The 17,695-nt window shown below is 47.8% G+C and overlaps 1 protein-coding gene across 3 annotated transcripts in view; it reads left to right on the top strand.

Annotated features, from left to right (window-relative positions):
• The first annotated feature begins 2,575 nt into the window (after window positions 1-2,575).
• Window positions 2,576-17,695, top strand: part of LOC134399276 (protein Atg16l2-like) — an 83,321-nt gene continuing 68,201 nt past the window's right edge. For all 3 annotated transcript variants that reach the window (XM_063127247.1, XM_063127248.1, XM_063127246.1), the window contains exon 1: window positions 2,576-2,691. In XM_063127247.1, the coding sequence (XP_062983317.1) occupies window positions 2,580-2,691 (112 nt within the window). In that variant the 5' untranslated portion in view covers window positions 2,576-2,579. The remainder of the gene's footprint in view (window positions 2,692-17,695) is intronic.

Below are 17,695 nucleotides of genomic sequence, written 5' to 3'. Positions count from 1 at the left end.
TGGTATGAAAGTGGTATATAAGAGGCAGGAGCCACACAACTGCTTTATAGCAGTATTGATGTGCACTGACAACTGTTGGGGCCCATTGACGCAGACCTTTATACCGCTTCCATACCACTTCCATAGTGCTATATCCTGCTTGGTGTAGATGTGTCCTGGGCCCCAAGAGTTGTCAGTGCACTTCAGTACCACTATAAAGCAGTAGCGTCAATCCTGCAGTGCACTTCAATATCACCGTAAAGCAGTAGCGTCGATCCTGCCTTAGGCCCTTTCTAAGGGTCATCCCAGGAAAATGGGGGGATCGTCCCTGTCTGCTCTCGGGGTCCCCTGTGTGGCATTTGGATGCACAGGGATGATTCTATTTGTTATTTATTCTCTCAGTGGCGTTTGTCCTCTGCCCAGTCACCAGCGTTCACTGTGGGAGGGGCGTTTGGCAGGCCGACGAGGAAGTCCACGGGCTGCATCTGGCAAAGTCCAAACCGAAATGCGCAGCTCCCTCCCCGGGCTTCTCCCCTGCCTTAAGCGGAATGCAACACGCAATGCACTCGTAGGACGTGACTCCCGGAGGGGCGCAGGTTTTTTTTTTTTAAAGCAAATTTTCCAACTGCACAAATGCCCTGTCAGACACACACAGAGACACACGGTCAAGCCAAACACATTATTTCACTTCCACGACTGGACAGATGATCACCAACATTTGTAGCACCTTAAACTTAAAGGCAGATTGACAGGGCCATGTGGATACCCAGGAAGGTCGACAGACCAAGTGAAGAACACCACTGGTTGCCACCTACAGCCCCCAATTGAAACCACGGCAACGGACCATCCCTAAACTCCAGCCCATCTTCAGCACAGACACTTCTCTCACACACACAAGCCTTGGGAGGCAGACCAGTCCTGGCCTACAGACCACCTCCCAACCTGAAGCGGATGCTAACCAGCAACAGGACACAGGACAGAGACACAGACACAGAGGGACCAGACCCTGCAATAGAGCCAAGCACCAACTCTGCCCCCACATCTATTCAGGCAACCCTGTCACAGGACCCAACAACAAGGACCTTAAGATCATCTACAGGGGCCCTTCTCCGTGAGCCTCTGCCAAAGGAAGTGAGGCAGGTGGCTACTAGGAGCAGGGCCTTCTCCGCTGTGTCATTCCCGGTTGTGGAATGAGCTCCCCAGAGAGGTCCGCCTGGCGCCTACATTGTACTCCTTTCGTCGCCAGCTGAAGACCTTTTTATTCTCTCAGTATTTTAACACTTAATTTTAACTTAAATTTAAATTTTACTGTTTTAACTCTGTATTTTAATTTTATATCAATTTTGCTGCGTGGTTTTTATCCTGGTTGTGCTTTTTATACTGTATTTTGTATTTGTGCTTTTAACCTGTTGGTTGTTTTATTATGGTTTTAATTTTTGTGACCGCGCCCAGAGAGCTTTGGCTATTGGGCGGTATAAAAACGTAATAAATAAATAAATAAATAAATAAACAACACCAGTCCCACCATCAAAGGCTCTTTCACCTGCATCCTTACATAATTTGTGTTAGCTGCCAACCCTGACTTTGTGTATTGTTAAGTTCTTAATACACACATACACATAACACGTCTTATTTTTTCACCATTTTTTTCAACTGCACATTATCAGATTTCCAACTGCACATTTTTTCCGCCTACTGCACATTTTGTATCCAACTGCACACTAAAAAAAAAAAAAAAAAAAAACCCTGGAGGGGCGCCGGCTCTGTGGTGGAGCCCCAGGCCCATTCAGAGGACCCCAGCAGGGCGCAGGGTGGGGAGAGCGCCCAGGCAGCGGCTGCCAGTCAGAGTAGGCAGCGTTGGGCCCGGTGGGTGACCATATGAAAAGGAGGACAGGGCTCCTGTATCTTTAACAGTTGCATAGTAAAGGGAATTCTGCAGTTGTCATTTGTACATATGGAGAACCTGGTGAAATTTCCTCTTTGTCATCACAGTTAAAGCTGCAGGAGCTATACTAGAGTGACCATTTTAAAAGAGGACAGGGCACCTGCAGCTTTAAATGTTGTATGAAGAGGAAATTTCACCAGGTTCTCCGTATATACAAATGACACCTGCAGAAATTCCCTTTTCAATACAACTGTTAAAGATACAGGAGCCCTGTCCTCCTTTTCATATGGTCAGCCTAGCCGTGGAGGGGCCGAAGAAGGGTCACTCTCAAAAGGGGGGGGTGGACAACCATCTGTCAGGGATGCTTTAAGGTGGATTCCTGCATGGAGCAGGGGGTTGGACTCGATGGCCTTAGAGGTCCCTTCCAACTCTACTATTCTATGATTCGGATTCTCTATAACTCCGGTTCTGCTGGCGAGCCGGGGAGGGTGCCTTTGCCGGGGAGAAGGGTTTATAGGCCGAGGCCCCTTCCGCCGGCTGGGGATGGTGGGAGTTGCAGTCCAACCCACCTGGGAGGGCAGAAGCAGGTTTAAAGGAAGGCTGTTCCGATAGGCGGAGCCGAAACTCCCGGGGATTCCCCCCTCAGGCCCCGCCTCCTGGGCGGTGACGTGGCGGGGAGTTCCGTCCCCCTCCCGCCGACGCCGATGCCGACGCCATGGCCGAGAGCAGCCGGTTGTGGCGGCGCTGCTGGAAGCGGCACATCGTCCGGCAGCTGAAGCAGCGCGACCGGGCGCAGAAGGCACTCTTCCTCGACCTGGTGCAGGCCTGTGAGTGAGGGGGGGGCGCGGCGGCGGGAGAGAGGGGGCGCGCTCTGCACATGCCCAAGGGCGCCCTTCGCAGCAGCAAGACGCGCGGCTAGGGTGGCGGTGTTGGAACCAGCCCCGGGGCGTTGGATGGGGCGGAGGGGGGGTTCAGAGGCTGGCCGCGCGGAGGGAGGCGGGCCGCGGGGCTTCGGGGAAGAGCTCGGCGAGCATGTGCAGAGCGCCTCCAGCGACGGTTCCTGGGCGACTCCGTCCCACGACGCTTTTGCTGCTCGGGACAGGTGCCCTGAAAATCTCGCGTGGGTGAAACCAAGACCATGGCCTGCATTATTCCGTGCCCTGCAGGACACGGAATAATGGACTCAAGTTAAAGGAAGCCAGATTCCAGCTGGACATCAGGAAAAACTTCCTGACTATTAGAGCAGTACGACAATGGAACCAGTTACTTAGGGGAGGTTGTGGGCTCTCCCACGCTAGAGGCCTTCAAGAGGCAGCTGGACAAGCATCTGTCGGGGATGCTTTAGGGTTGATTCCTGCATTGAGCAGGGGGTTGGACTCGATGGCCTTGTAGGCCCCTTCCAGCTCTGCTATTCTATGATTCTATGAAAACCGCCCCAGTGCAACTCCTGCCTGCAGTTTCTGCAATAGGCCAGCCGAACCTCCCCTCCCCTCGGATGTATGCCTGGGCAGCAGCGATCGCTGGCCTCCGGCGTCTGTTTGCTTGCAGTCCAAGGCGTGGGGGGGGGGGGCGGCGAGGAGGAGGCGCCCTGGTGGGGGCGGCAGCTGAGTCACGCCATGCGGCCCCGGGGCGCCTCCTGAAGGGGGGGCGGCGGGGGCACTGCCAGGTTCCCACCAGGGCTTTTGTTCGTGTGCGCAGTTGGACACAAAATGTGCAGTTGGAAATCTGATAATGTGCAGTTGAAAAAAGTGGTGAAAAAAACAAGACACGTGTTATGTGTATGTGCAGGGCCGGTGCCAGACTATATTGCACCCTAGGCAGGTGAGCTGCTTTAACCACCCACACCCACCCCAGCGTACCTGGGCGTGGGGTGCCATCTCGCCCACCCAGCTGTAGCGAAGCCAGGATGCTGGGGTGGGGGGGCCGGCGGGCAGGCAGCTTCAGAATGGCGCGCCCGGCCGGAAGCCGCACTGGGAGAGTGACTTCCAGGCGCACTGTTCCGAAGCCGCTCGCCTGCCCGCCCCCCTACCCCAGCATTCTGGCTTCGCTTCAGCGCCCACCCAGCCGAAGCGAAGCCAGGATGCTGGGGCCGGCGGGCGGCTTCGGAACAGCGCACCCAGAAGCCACCCTCTCAAAGCCAGTGTGGGAGAGCGCCTTCCAGGTGTGGCGTTCGGCGCCCCCCTTAGCTTGGCACTCTAGGCGGCCGCCTGAGTAGCCTCTATGGTAGCACCGGCCCTGTGTATGTGTGTATTAAGAACTTAATAATAGACAAAGTCGGGGTGGCAGGTAACATAGATTCTATAAGGATGCAGGTGAAAGAGCCCTTGATGGTGGGACTGGTGTTGTTGGGTCCTGTGATGGTGTTGCCTGAATAGATGTGGGGGCAGAGTTGGCCCTTGGCTCTATTGCATGCTCTGGTCCCTCTGTCTGTGTCTGAGCTTTATCCCAACAGCGTTATACTGTGCAATCACTGCGAATTGTGTGCAAGGGACTCCGAAGTTTTCCAGCTTACAATCTGCTTTCATTGTGAAGTACTCCCAGGCATCCTGCTTTAATTGTGCTATAAAGGCAAAAGACTCCCCATATTTTGATACCAGTTTATGAGCATATCATCCAAGCGGCCACTGGAGCGCAGGAGCAGGATTTGAAGAAATAATTAAACAAATGCTTACATCTGTGTAAGCTTTAAAGATAAAGACATCAAAATCGGCACAGTAATAGATATTAAGGAGAGCTTTAAGCATAGCAAATTTGAAACAGATTGGGTCATCCGTTGGTTTTTTAATGATTTTTTTTACATTTCCCCCCTTAAACCCATTTCCTGGTATGCAAAGGATCTAGCCGCCCGGTAGCAACAACAAGAACGCCGACAGCTTAGCACTGTAGGGGATAATTCGAGGGAAACAGGTACGTGGGATGAAGCAACCTGTGTCCTTTTGCTGGTTAGCATCCCCTTCAGGTTGGGAGGGTGTCTTTAGGCCAGGACTGCTCCGCCTTCCAAAGCTTGTGAGAGAGAAGCGTCTGTGCTGCTGATGGGCTGGAGTTCAGGATTCATCCATTGCCGTGGTTTCAATTGGGGGCGGTATAGGTGACAGCCAGTGGTGTTCTTCACTTGGTCTGTCGACCTTCCTGGGTATCCGCATGGCCTTGTCAATCTGCCTTTAAGTTTAAGGTGCTACTAGTTGGTGATCATTTGTCCAGTCGTGAAAGAGAAATAATGTGTTTGGGTGGGGCAGGGGCTGGTGGTGTCTGACAGGGTATTTGTGCAGTTGGAAAATTTGCTTTTAAAAACCCCTGTTTTCTGCAGGCCTCTGATTGCACTTAGTAGACCTCTCCTAGTAGGAGTGCACACCATCCAACTGGCTGCTGTGTTTGTGTATTCCAAAAGGGAGCCCAGAGCCGGTCCTACCACTAGGCAAGGCCAGGATTTGTGCGTCCATTTAGAGCATCTGGGTGACAGTCGACAGACCTGAGCTGTGGGGCAGTTCCCTGTGCAAGGGGCACCGAAGTGACCGAGGGATGGTGGTGCGCCTGCACCGTTTCCATTCATTTCAGTGGAGGGAGGTTGTGGGCTCTCCCACACTGGAGGCCTTCAAGAGGCAGCTGGACAGCCATCTGTCAGGGATGCTTGAAGGTGGATTCTTGCATTGAGCAGAGGGTTGGACTCGATGGCCTTGTAGGCCCCTTCCAACTCTGCTATTCTATGTTTCAATGATACATGGGATGATGTGGTATCAATTGACATCCTCCATCTCTCTGCTGTTTTGTCCTCCACTCAAGTCCCTCAGGTGGGTCTTTTCCAACCTGCCCACTTCTCAACATGCCCAGACGTGGATCCAGGGGTCCCTCCGTAGTGTGGAGGCCTTCAAGAGGCACCTGGACAACCATCTGTCAGGGATGCTTTAGGGTGGATTCCTGCATTGAGCAGGGGGTTGGATTCGATGGTCTTATATTTTATTTATTTATTTATTTATTGCATTTCTATACCGCCCAATAGCCGAAGCTCTCTTATAGGCCACTTCCAACTCTACTAGTCTATGATTCTATGACATCAAAGATTTTAATGGGGCTTTTTGAGGTGGGGACCTTTCAAATAACGTGGATACGACATGCATAGCATGTTCAGAGGAGGGCAACCAGGATGATCAGGGGTATGGAAACAAAGCCTTATAAGGAGAGACTGAAAGAACTTGGCATGTTGAGCCTGGAGAAGAGAAGATTGAGGGGAGACATGATAGCACTCTTCAAATACTTCAAAGGTTGTCACACAGAGGATGGCCAGGATCTCTTCACGATCCTCCCAGAGTGCAGGACACGGAATAATGGGCTCAAGTTAAAGGAAGCCAGATCCAGCTGGACATCAGGAAAAACTTCCTGACTGTTAGAGCAGTATCACAATGGAACCAGTTACGTAGGGAGGTTGTGGGCTCTCCCACACTGGAGGCCTTCAGGAGGCAGCTGGACAACCATCTGTCAGGGATGCTTTAGGGTGGATTCCTGCATTGAGCAGGGGGTTGGACTAGATGGCCTTATGGTACCCTTCCAACTCTGCTATTCTATGATTCTGTGAGATTGCACAGCTGAGCACCCTGGTGGTTTGGGCCTCCGCTGCTTTAGCAGGAAAGAGGATGCCATTTGGATTTTGTGCCTCAGGCACTGAGATGTCTTGGCCCAACTCTGGAAACGCTTCACACCTCTTCCTGGCCTGTGGAGAAGGGCTCTCGCTCAGTGATAGAGCTGTATGCTCTGCACACTGACAGCCGTCTCAGGTTCAATCCTTGATCACCTCTCCCATTAGATGTGGTGAGGAAGAAAGACCTGAGTCCTGGCTGGCGACTGCCAGTCAGAGTCGCAAAACTGGCCTAGCCATAAGTCAGGGGCAGAAGGTAGGTCTAGTGGTAGATCTCTGGGTGATTTGCAAAGATTTCTAACTGCCAGTCGTTTAACAACAGCAGCAACGCCATGACTCCCCGCCCCTGTCCCTAAATTATATCCTGCTGAAATGAAAAAAGCTTGGGGTAAGCAGGAGTGGATTTTTGTCAGCGCTGTTCAGTTCCGCTACGCAAAACAAACTCCTGCACTCAGAATCCTTTAATTCTAAGCGTCTGTCTTCTGCACCAGGCTCTACGTGGTGGGTCTTGGGGTCCTAATAAAAACACAAAGTAGACCCTGCAAACCTGATGTCTTCTTGCCCTGGGAAGGCGCTTCTGCCATACCTCTATAGGGACTTTTGAAACAATTTAAATGAATGAATGAATGAATGAATGAACCAGGTGATGTGTGTGTACATCCATCTGTTTAGATCAGCCTTCCTCAACCTGGGGCGCTCCAGATGTGTTGGACTACAACTCCCAGAATGCCCCAGCCAGCTTGCAGTCCAACACATCTGGAGCGCCCCAAGTTGAGGAAGGCTGTGCTAAAGGCACAAGATTAGCAACACAACTTATGGAGTGACAAGAAGAAAATCACAAGGGGACAAAATTCTCTTCTTCTTTTAGCATTATTATTATTATTATTATTATTATTATTTATTTATATAGCACCATCAATGTACATGGTGCTGTACAGAGTAAAACAGTAAATAGCAAGACCCTGCCGCATAGGCTTACATTCTAATAAAATCATAATGAAACAATAAGGAGGGGAAGAGAATGCAAACAGGCACAGGGTAGGGTAAGCAGGCACAGGGGAGGGTAAAACTAACAGTATAAAGTCTGCACGACATCAAGTTTTAAAAGCTTTAGGAAAAAGAAAAGTTTTTAGCTGAGCTTTAAAAGCTGCGATTGAACTTGTAGTTCTCAAATGTTCTGTAAGAGCGTTCCAGGCGTTAGCAGAAGTGCTGCCGTTATATGCATGCAAGGGCTGCATGTGTTAGACAAGAGGCATTTTGAACCGAGAGGCCTTTTCTCCAGCGACCAGAGTTAGTTCTGCATGCCATGTCCATCTTACTTCTCTCATCAAGCGTTAAATTAAATATAGACGCATTTCTTTGAGGAGCTCAGGGCATCATTATCCCCACTTTGCAATTTGTGTATTTGGTGATTTACAAGCGGCTTTCCGGCTAACGTCAAGAGCAGCGTCGGTTCTGCCTGTGTCCCTGCCTGATTCATCTCCATGTGATTCCTTGGTTCCTCAATATCTGGGGCGCCCATGCGCGCCAGGTGTTTAGAGTGCTTGGACGGCGCTGAGTACAGTGGCGTGTTTATGCTTCCTTCCTGGGAAGGGTGTGCTTGTGAGAACAAATCAGGCGTGCCGGGGGAAAGGTTCCTCTCATGCTGCTAATCTCTGCAGTGCACCTCTGCCACTGAACCAGCTTCTAAGTAGCTCTTCTTGTATCCCTGGTAGCCAACCCCGACTCCCTGGGAGGGGAGTGTGCGCTGAGGATGGGCCTTCAGCTGGCCCTTGTGACAAACTAAGCGATGCTAAAACAGGTGTGTTATACTTCCAGGTTCCAAGATAGCTCCAACTTTATACTTCCAGGTTCCAACATTTAATAGGGATAAATGCCAAGTTCTACATCTAGGAAATAGAAACCAAAGGCACAGTTACAAGATGGGGGATACTTGGCTCAGCAATACTACAAACGAGAAGGATCTTGGAATTGTTTGAGATCGCAAGCTGAATATGAGCCAACAGTGCGATATGGCTGCAAGAAAGGCCAATGCTATTTTGGGCTGCATTAATAGAAGTACAGCTTCCAAATCACGTGAGGTACTGGTTCCTCTCTATTCGGCCCTGGTTAGGCCTCATCTAGAGTATTGCGTCCAGTTCTGGGCTCCACAATTCAAGAAGGACGCAGACAAGCTGGAGCGTGTTCAGAGGAGGGCAACCAGGATGATCAGGGGTCTGGAAACAAAGCCCTATGAAGAGAGACTGAAAGAACTGGGCATGTTTAGCCTGGAGAAGAGAAGATTGAGGGAAGACATGATAGCACTCATCAGGAAAAACTTCCTGACTGTTAGAGCAGTACGACAATGGAACCAGTTACCTAGGGAGGTGGTGGGCTCTCCCACACTAGAGGCCTTCAAGAGGCAGCTGGACAACCATCTGTCAGGGATGCTTTAGGGTGGATTCCTGCATTGAGCAGGGGGTTGCACTTTTGAAACAATTCAAATGAATGAATGAATGAACCAGGTGATGTGTGTGTACATCCATCTGTTTAGATCACCATCGCATTTCCTCTCTCTTAAGGTCCCTCTTCCCCTTAGCCCACTGTATATATAGTGCAACCAAATGCGAAGCAGACCAGAGCTTCTGTATCTAATAGTTGTGCAAAAGGGGGAGATCGCAAGGAGATTCTCTTTTTCTGCCCACCTGTTGAAGGTACAGAAGCCAGGCTGTCCTCCTTTGCCATCTCTTTCCAAGAAAGGTCTCTCTCGCTCTCGCTCTCTCTCACGCACGCACGCACGCACGCACACACACACACACACACACACACGGGTTGCTTAGAATCATAGAACCATAGAATAGCAGAGTTGGAAGGGGCCTACAAGGCCATCGAGTCCAACTCCCTGCTCAATGCAGGAATCCACCCTAAAGCATCCCTGACAGATGGTTGTCCAGCTGCCTCTTGAAGGCCTCTAGTGTGAGAGAGCCCACAACCTCACCAGGCAACTGATTCCATTGTCGTACTGCTCTAACAGTCAGAAAGTTTTTCCTGATGTCCAGATGGAATCTAGCTTCCTTTAACTTGAGCCCATTATTCTGTGTCCTGCACTCTGGGAGGATCGAGAAGAGATCCTGGCCCTCCTCTGTGTGACAACGTTTTATGTATTTGAAGAGTGCTCTCATGTCTCCCCTCAATCTTCTCTTCTCCAAGCTAAACATGCCCAGTTCTTTCAGTCTCTCCTCATAGGGCTTTGTTTCCAGACCCCTGATCATCTTGGTTGCCCTCCTCTGAACACGCTCCAGCTTGTCTGCCTCCTTCTTGAATAGTGGAGCCCAGAACTGGACGCAATACTCTAGATGAGGCCTAACCAGGGCCGAATAGAGAGGAACCAGTACCTCACGTGATTTGGAAGCTATACTTCTATTAATGCAGCCCAAAATAGCATTGGCCTTTCTTGCAGCCATATCGCACTGTTGGCTCATATTCATCTTGTGATCTACAACAATTCCAAGATCCTTCTCATTTGTAGTATTGCTGAGCCAAGTATCCCCCATCTTGTAACTGTACCTTTGGTTTCTATTTCCTAAATGTAGAACTTGGCATTTATCCCTATTAAATTTCATTCTGTTGTTTTCAGCCCAGCACTCCAGCCTATCAAGATCATTTTGAAGTTTGTTTCTGTCTTCAGGGTATTAGCTATCCCACCCAATTTTGTGTCATCTGCAAATTTGATCAGCATTCCCTGCACCTCCTCGTCCAAATCTATATAAATAAAAATGTAAATGTCCGTTCGAAACAGACGTTATATCTCCGAAAGTTCTTCACTGATTGCTTTGAAATTTTGACACAATGTTGCATTCGGATATGGGAGCGTTGTTATGTAACTATGTTCTATATGGGGTCAAAGGTTTGTCTTAAAATCGAAGAAATAGGCCTCCTCAAAACCAGTCCTGCTGATCATTGTGACATCGCCAACCAGTAGGCCAATCCGCTGCCTCTGCCTCCTCTCCTATTTGCATGTTTTCTCACAATTGGCTGAGTGAATATAGATGTCACACCTGTGACAGTTACACATTCTGAAGAAAGGTAACTGCCAGGAGTTTCCACTAACCTCCTCACCGTAAAAACATCCTTTTTAAAAATCCAAACAATCTGCTTTACTTCATCCAAATAATGCCTCGCAGAAGATCACACTTAGGTCGTCGTACTCGCGGAGCGGAAGCACTGTGACAAGAAATTGCAAATGAGACTGAGGAAGAATGGGCATCAGCAAACGAGAAAAAAAGAAAAAGCATGCCTCAAATACGTGCCAAGGAACCAGCCAAGCAACGTTCAGCCAGACTTGAGGATGCACGGTTGCGAGCACGGCAATCGCGTTCTACAGCTTCAGATCTGCTTTGTTCTCAACAGAATGAACGCGACAGGCTGAGAGTGGCTGAAAGACGTCAATGAGAAACAGCACATCAGCATCAAACACGACTCCGTGGTAAACAATCACATGATTACAATCGCCTTGCATTCTGGTACAACCCAACTGATGATTATAGTTTGAGGCGGCATGTTCTCATCGGCACTGTGACTGAAGTGTGTCCTTATTGCAAGGCTCTTAAATTTAATGGAGAAACAAAAGGAATGTGTTGTGCTTCTGGAAAAATTAAACTGCCTCAACTTGGAGAACCACCAGAGCCATTACAAATTTTGCTTGCCGGATATACCGCAGAATCAAAGCATTTCCTATCTAACATCAGGAAATACAATTCATGCTTCCAAATGATGTCGTTCGGTGCAGAAATCATCACAGCTCCATTTATAGTCAACATAAATTCCTACAAATGTATTTCATTGGTGATGGCAATGATGAATTGAATGCACGCTGCGGAATTTATACCGGCATAAAAAGGTCCGTCGTTTCAAAACTGCAACAGCTACTTCACGAAAAAAACCATCTGATACACACAAGATTGTTATTCATGCTGACAAAATGCCTGCTGGAGAACTTTCAAAGCCAACTTTCAAAGTCAAAGGACAAATTTATCATAAAGCCGGCTCCTTCCTTCCGTTTCAAGATAGTCAACATAAATTCCTACAAATGTATTTCATTGGTGATGGCAATGATGAATTGAATGCATGCTGCGGAATTTATACCGGCATAAAAAGGTCCATTTCAAAACTGCAACAGCTACTTCACGAAAAAAACAATTTAGTTCATTTGTTCAAAACAGCAATTGACATGATGCCATCTGATACACACAAGATTGTTATTCATGCTGACAAAACGCCTGTTGGAGAACATGTGCGAAGATTCAATGCTCCAACTATAGACGAAGTGGCAATTGTTATAGTCGGAGATCAATCTTGACAGGACCTTTCAAAGGTGAAGATGTCCTCATTCCTCGCATTCCTATGATTCCAACAGATATGCCATTTCAATTTAAGAGATTGCAATTCCCCATTCGATTGGCGTTTGCAATCACCATCAACAAAGCTCAGGGCCAATCTTTAGAATTGTGCGGTTTAGATCTAGACACAGATTGCTTCTCACATGGACAATTATATGTTGCGTGTTCTAGAGTCGGCAAACCAGACAATCTCTATAACTACACAGACAATGGAACAACTAAAAATATTGTATATCCACAAGCATTGTGAAATTAAACATATTAGAAACATCCGCTTTGTCTTTTCTTTCTTTTCAATTTAACCAGACTGAGCCATAGCAACGCGTGGCAGCGTACAGCTAGTCATTAATAAAAACGTTGAAGAGCACTGGGCCCAGGACTGAGCCCTGCGGCACCCCACTCGTTGCCTCTCCCCAGTTTGAAAAGGTTCCATTGATAAGTAGTCTTTGAGTCCGATTCTGTAGCCAACTGTGAATCCACCTAATAGTTGTTCCATCTAGCCCACTTTTAGCTAGTTTTTCAGACATAAAATGTCTGAATTAAATTGTTTGTTTTTATTTATTCAAAAGTCTGCACCACTTAGGCTGCAATACTATGCATTTTTAGACAGGAAAAAACATGTCCTGCAAGGCATCTTTGTACATTCACAGGCCACAGGTTCTTGTGAAATACCCGACGGCAGTGCTAAGACCTTGTAAGATACGTCGACTCCTATCGCGTATCTTAAAAAATCCTTTAAATCCGTGAATGAAATCACAATGCTCGTCAGAGCTGTTGCAGCTTTAATTCACTCAATGTGAATTTCAGCTTGCTGAAAGGAGGAAGGAAGTTGCACCCGATTTCAAAATAAATTGGAAGAGACCGCAATGTTGTGAAGAACTAAATTAGCCTTAGGGCAGCAAGCTGTAAACATCACGAACCCTTATATGAAACTATCTAAGTTCAGAATCCCTATTAGGGGAAGGCTGTTATTAGGGCAATTCAAAGGCCACAGAAATACGTGAGCTTTTGAGCTCCCCGGATTCTTCCATCAGGCAAGAAATTACAAAAAGCAGTTGTGGGGTGTTGAAATAGGAGAGAGAAAGTCCGACCTGGTGTTGAATTCATGACGTCTGCAGGGTCGGAGTCTTGAGATGAAAAGTGAGAGGAAGGGGGTGCAGATACTCCAGTTAGGCTCCAGTTAGTACGTGGGACTGCCGTTAGCATTGCTGGAACAAGAAACAAAGAATGGGGTTTGGGGTGGGGGGAACCCTCACCATTTTGCAAAATATGTTGTTACTTCATTCCAGCTGTTACTTCATTCTTAGGTGGAATACGCAGGCCCCCATTGCTTCTTGCCTGATGAAGAGCTCTGGAGATCTCAAAAGCTTGCACCTTTTTGGTGATCTTTGTATTGGCCTAAGAGAGGTATTACCCTAATAGGGCTTTTGGAATTTTGCTTATGGCCAACACTATTATTATTATTGTTATTTATTTATATAGCACCATCAAACACAACTACGTTTGCTTTTTGTGTAATTTAAATTCAAAGTCACTCAGTATATAAAATAATTTTTATTATTTATTTATTTATTTATTACATTTTTATGCCGCCTGACAGCCGAAGCTCTCTGGGCGGTTCACAAATGGATCATGCCATTATTATCATTATTGCGTTTATATCCCATCATTTTTCCTCCAAGGAACCCAAGGCGGCGTACAAAATTCTCCTCCTCTCCATGTTGTCCTCACAACAACAACCCTGTGAGGTAGGCTGGGCTGAGAGTCTGTGACTGGCCCAAAGTCACCCAGTGGGCTTCCATGGCCGAGTGGGGACTAGAACCCGGATCTCCTGACTAACAGTCCGACACTCTAGCCACTACACCACACTGGCCACGGTGAAGGAAGCTTAGCTATGGTTCGGCGTGAAGCCTGAATTGCCAAACAGGCTCTAGTGCAGCCTTCCTCAACCTGGGGCGCTCCAGATGTGTTGGACTGCATCTCCTAGAATGCCCCAGCCAGCTGGCTGGGGCATTCTGGGAGTTGTAGTCCAACACATCTGGAGCGCCCCAGGTTGAGGAAGGCTGCTCTAGTGTGTGATGGCTCAGCATACCAGAATTGGAAACTATTGTTAGAATTGGGTTGGCTATAAGTAGTTTGAGCGAACTTTGACTTAGCAAGAGGCCTGGCAGTTTGTCTGCTTCTGTTGGCCGCTGGGTCAGCAACCCTCCGCTTGATCTATGAGGGAAAGTGACAACAGTTGGGACTGTTTAGCTGTGGGGCGGAGGGGAGACCTGATAGAGGCAGGCAAAATGACGCCTGGCATGGAGAATGTGGCTGGGGAGACATTTTTCTCCCGCTCCCATAATACTAGAACCCAGTGGAGTCATCCCCTGAAGCTGGTTTGTGGGAGATTCAGGACGGATAAAAGGAAGGCCGCCTTCACCTAGCACAGAGTTTAACTATGGAACTCACTACCACAAGATGTAGTGATGGCCACCCATTTGGGTGGCTTTAAAAGGGGGTTGGCTAAATTCCTGGAAGAGGCCGCTATCAGTGGCTACTAGTCCTGATAACTATGCGCTTACCTCCAGCATCAGAGGCAGTAAGCCTACGTACATGTGGGTCCCTGGCCGACAGCTAGTTGGCCATTGTGTGAACACAATGCTGGACTACATCAATCCATGGTCTGATCTTTTGATTTATTTTATTTATTTGTTGCATTTGTATGCTGCCTTTTTTCCTCCAAGGAACCCAAGCCGGCATACATAGTTCTCCTTCTCCTCTCCATTTTTATCCTCACAACAACCCAGTGAGGTAGGTTGGGCTGAGAGTCTGTGACTGGCCCAAAGTCACCCAGTGGGTTTCCATGGCCGAGTGGGGATTAGAACCCAGATCTCCCGACTCCCAGTCCAACACTTTAGCCACTACACCACACTGAGGCCACAGCTAGACCTAAGGTTTATCCTGGGATCATCCAGGGTTCGCCCCTGCCTGAGCACTGGATCCCCTGATGAACAGGTTTGACCCCTGGATGATCCAGGGATAAACCTTAGGTCTAGCTATGGCCTGACCCTTCTTATGTTCTTCTCTTAGGGCCAAACCAGATGTGATCTAGGAGGTCCATCAGCTTCTCCATGGGAGTGCTGTGTTTTGGGAGAGAGGGTTTAATGCTTTCTGCCCATGCCCTCTCCAATCATAGAATCATAGAATAACAGAGTTGGAAGGGGCCTACAAGGCCATCGAGTCCAACCCCCTGCTCAATGCTGGAATCCACCCTAAAGCATCCCTGACAGTTGGTTGTTATTCCGTGTCCTGCACTCTGGGAGGATCGAGAAGAGATCCTGGCCCTCCTCTGAGTGACAACCTTTTAAGTATTTGAAGAGTGCTATCATGTCTCCCCTCCATCTTCTCTTCTCCAGGCTAAACAGGCCCAGTTCTTTCAGTCTCTCTTCATAGGGCTTTGTTTCCAGACCCCTGATCATCCTGGTTGCCCTCCTCTGAACACGCTCCAGCTTGTCTGCGTCCTTCCTGTATTGTGGAGCCCAGAACTGGACGTAATACTCTAGATGAGGCCTAACCAGGGCCGAATAGAGAGGAACCAGTACCTCACGTAAATTCACCTCATGTAAATTGCCCCCTTCCCCTGGATCTGCTGTTATTTTATTTGTAGCATTTAGAAACACTCTGCATCTAGATTCTGGAGCAGTGAACAATAAACAACAAATAGACAAAACAAGTGGAAAAACCATATTAAAAATTGTTATTTTTAAAAACAGAGTACTGGTAAAATGTGTGGCTGCTCCGTCAAGGAAAGCTTCCTGGAATAAAGATGTTCTCAGGAGGCACTGGAAATAGCATAGTTTTGGCACCGGCCTGATCTCCGGAAGCAGGGAGTTCCATAGAAAGGGGGCCACCACACTGAAGGCTCTTCTCCAGATGGACTCCATTTGGGCCAGAGGTCCAAGTGGAACCACCAAGAGCATGCCGACTGATGACCTCTGCGACCAGACAGGTTGGTAAGGGAGAAGGCGCCCTCTCAGGTCTCCTGGTCCCAAGTTGTTTAGGGCTTTGTGCACTAGTACCAAAACCTTAAACCTGGCCCAGTAGCAAAAAGGCAGCCAGTGCAGTTCCCTCAGCTTCATGCTACCTGCTGGGGAAAAGGTGGGAATTGACGGAGAAGAAGAGGCTAAATACCCTCTCGGAAATGACTGCTTTCGGGGGGCGGAGCTTGGCGGCCATGGAGACGGCGGGTTTCTTTTGAGGCTCTGATCGGCTTTGCCGGGAAAAGCAATTATCTCTCTTTTAATGGGCATAAATCTTTGAGCAAATGATGGAAAAAGGACTATAAATGCTGCTGGTGTTGGAAATAGCTGAAGAGATAAGGTGAGACAGACGGAATGTTTGTATAAGCTGCGGCTGCAAAAGTGAAAGTGAATCGGACTGGTCTGCCTGTTGGTGTGGCGCAGTTTGGAAAGAAATAATTTGTTTTTGTTAGACGCTGACTTGATTTATAGCGATTCTCACCTTTCATCTTTTATCTTAAATGGAAAAGACTGAAATACTGGCTTTGTAAAGTGGAAGCTGTTTGCTGTAATTATCGTTGTGGCGTGAAGGGGGGGTGTAGGGGTGGAAGAAAACAGCATTCGGTGAGGGAGATGTGGGATATTGACAGACTGTGTATGATTAGTTCTGATCCCCTCTAGTGAATGCTGTTGTGAATTGGATATATCCCCCCCCCTTGGGAAGAAGGAAGAGTGTTTACACATACAGAAGATAAGCTAGTAAAAGCAGCCAAGAAAGTGAGCTGGACTCTAAGATTTATGCCCTGCCCAGAAGCGTCCTATGTCTAACATTAAAAGCAGAATTAGGAAGGAGTGGAAAAGGTTAAATACACAAAAAAAGAAACCATCCAATCATAATCTCTCCCACCTAGAAAATACAGTCCCTGAAGCAGAACAGGAAGACGAAGATATAGGCCCAGTTTTCTTAGATACAGTACCAAATAAAGAAAAAAACATGGCTGAAGGGGGAGAAGCAATTGGCAGTCAGCCTCCCTCTTTAGTGGAAATTAAAGCGGCAATAGCCGAGAATAATACTGTTATTTTTTAAAAAATGGATCAACAAATGGATGTTTTTAGACAACAAATGCGTGTTTTGGCTGATAAGACATCTGAAAATTCAGATAAGATCAAAGATTTGGAGGCAAAAGCGGATTTGGACCAGAAGAAGCAAGAGGCTTTTGAAAAATCAACTAAAATACAATTTAAAGATTATGAATTAAGACTGATAGCCTTGGAGGACCAATCTCGCAGATCTTCAATTCGAATAAAACAGCTGAAGCAGACACAAGGAGAAGATCTAAGAGAAATCATTCTGAATTGGTTCAAGGAGCTGCTGCCTGACGTACCAATAGACGGATCGGATTTGGATCGAGTCCACCGTGTGGGGGGGCAAAACTACAAAGGGACTAGAGACATTTTGGTGAAATTTGGTAACTATTACAAAAAAGAGCAAGTTATGAAAGAATTGAGATCTATGGCTCAGTTGCAGTACAAAGGCAAAGCAGTGCAAATTTATAATGATCTCTCTCAACACACACTAAATTGGAGACGCAGTATTAAACCAATAACGGAAACATTAATGAAGAATAAAATTCCTTATGCATGGGGTTACCCTGTTTTTCTAAGATTTACATATGGGAGGGGGGAACACAGAGTAACCTCATTGGATCAAGGTAAAGAGTTGCTGAGGAGGCTGGGTCTGTATGGGGAAGCAAGTGGGACTGGAGTGGGTGGGTGGGGGAACGAGGCTGGGACATCTGGGGAGTAATAGAATTGTTAA

Source organism: Elgaria multicarinata, chromosome 5 (genome assembly GCF_023053635.1).
Source record: "Elgaria multicarinata webbii isolate HBS135686 ecotype San Diego chromosome 5, rElgMul1.1.pri, whole genome shotgun sequence".
In the NCBI taxonomy this organism is placed as follows: Eukaryota; Metazoa; Chordata; class Lepidosauria; order Squamata; family Anguidae; genus Elgaria; species Elgaria multicarinata.
This window is presented reverse-complemented; position numbering and strand designations above follow the sequence as displayed.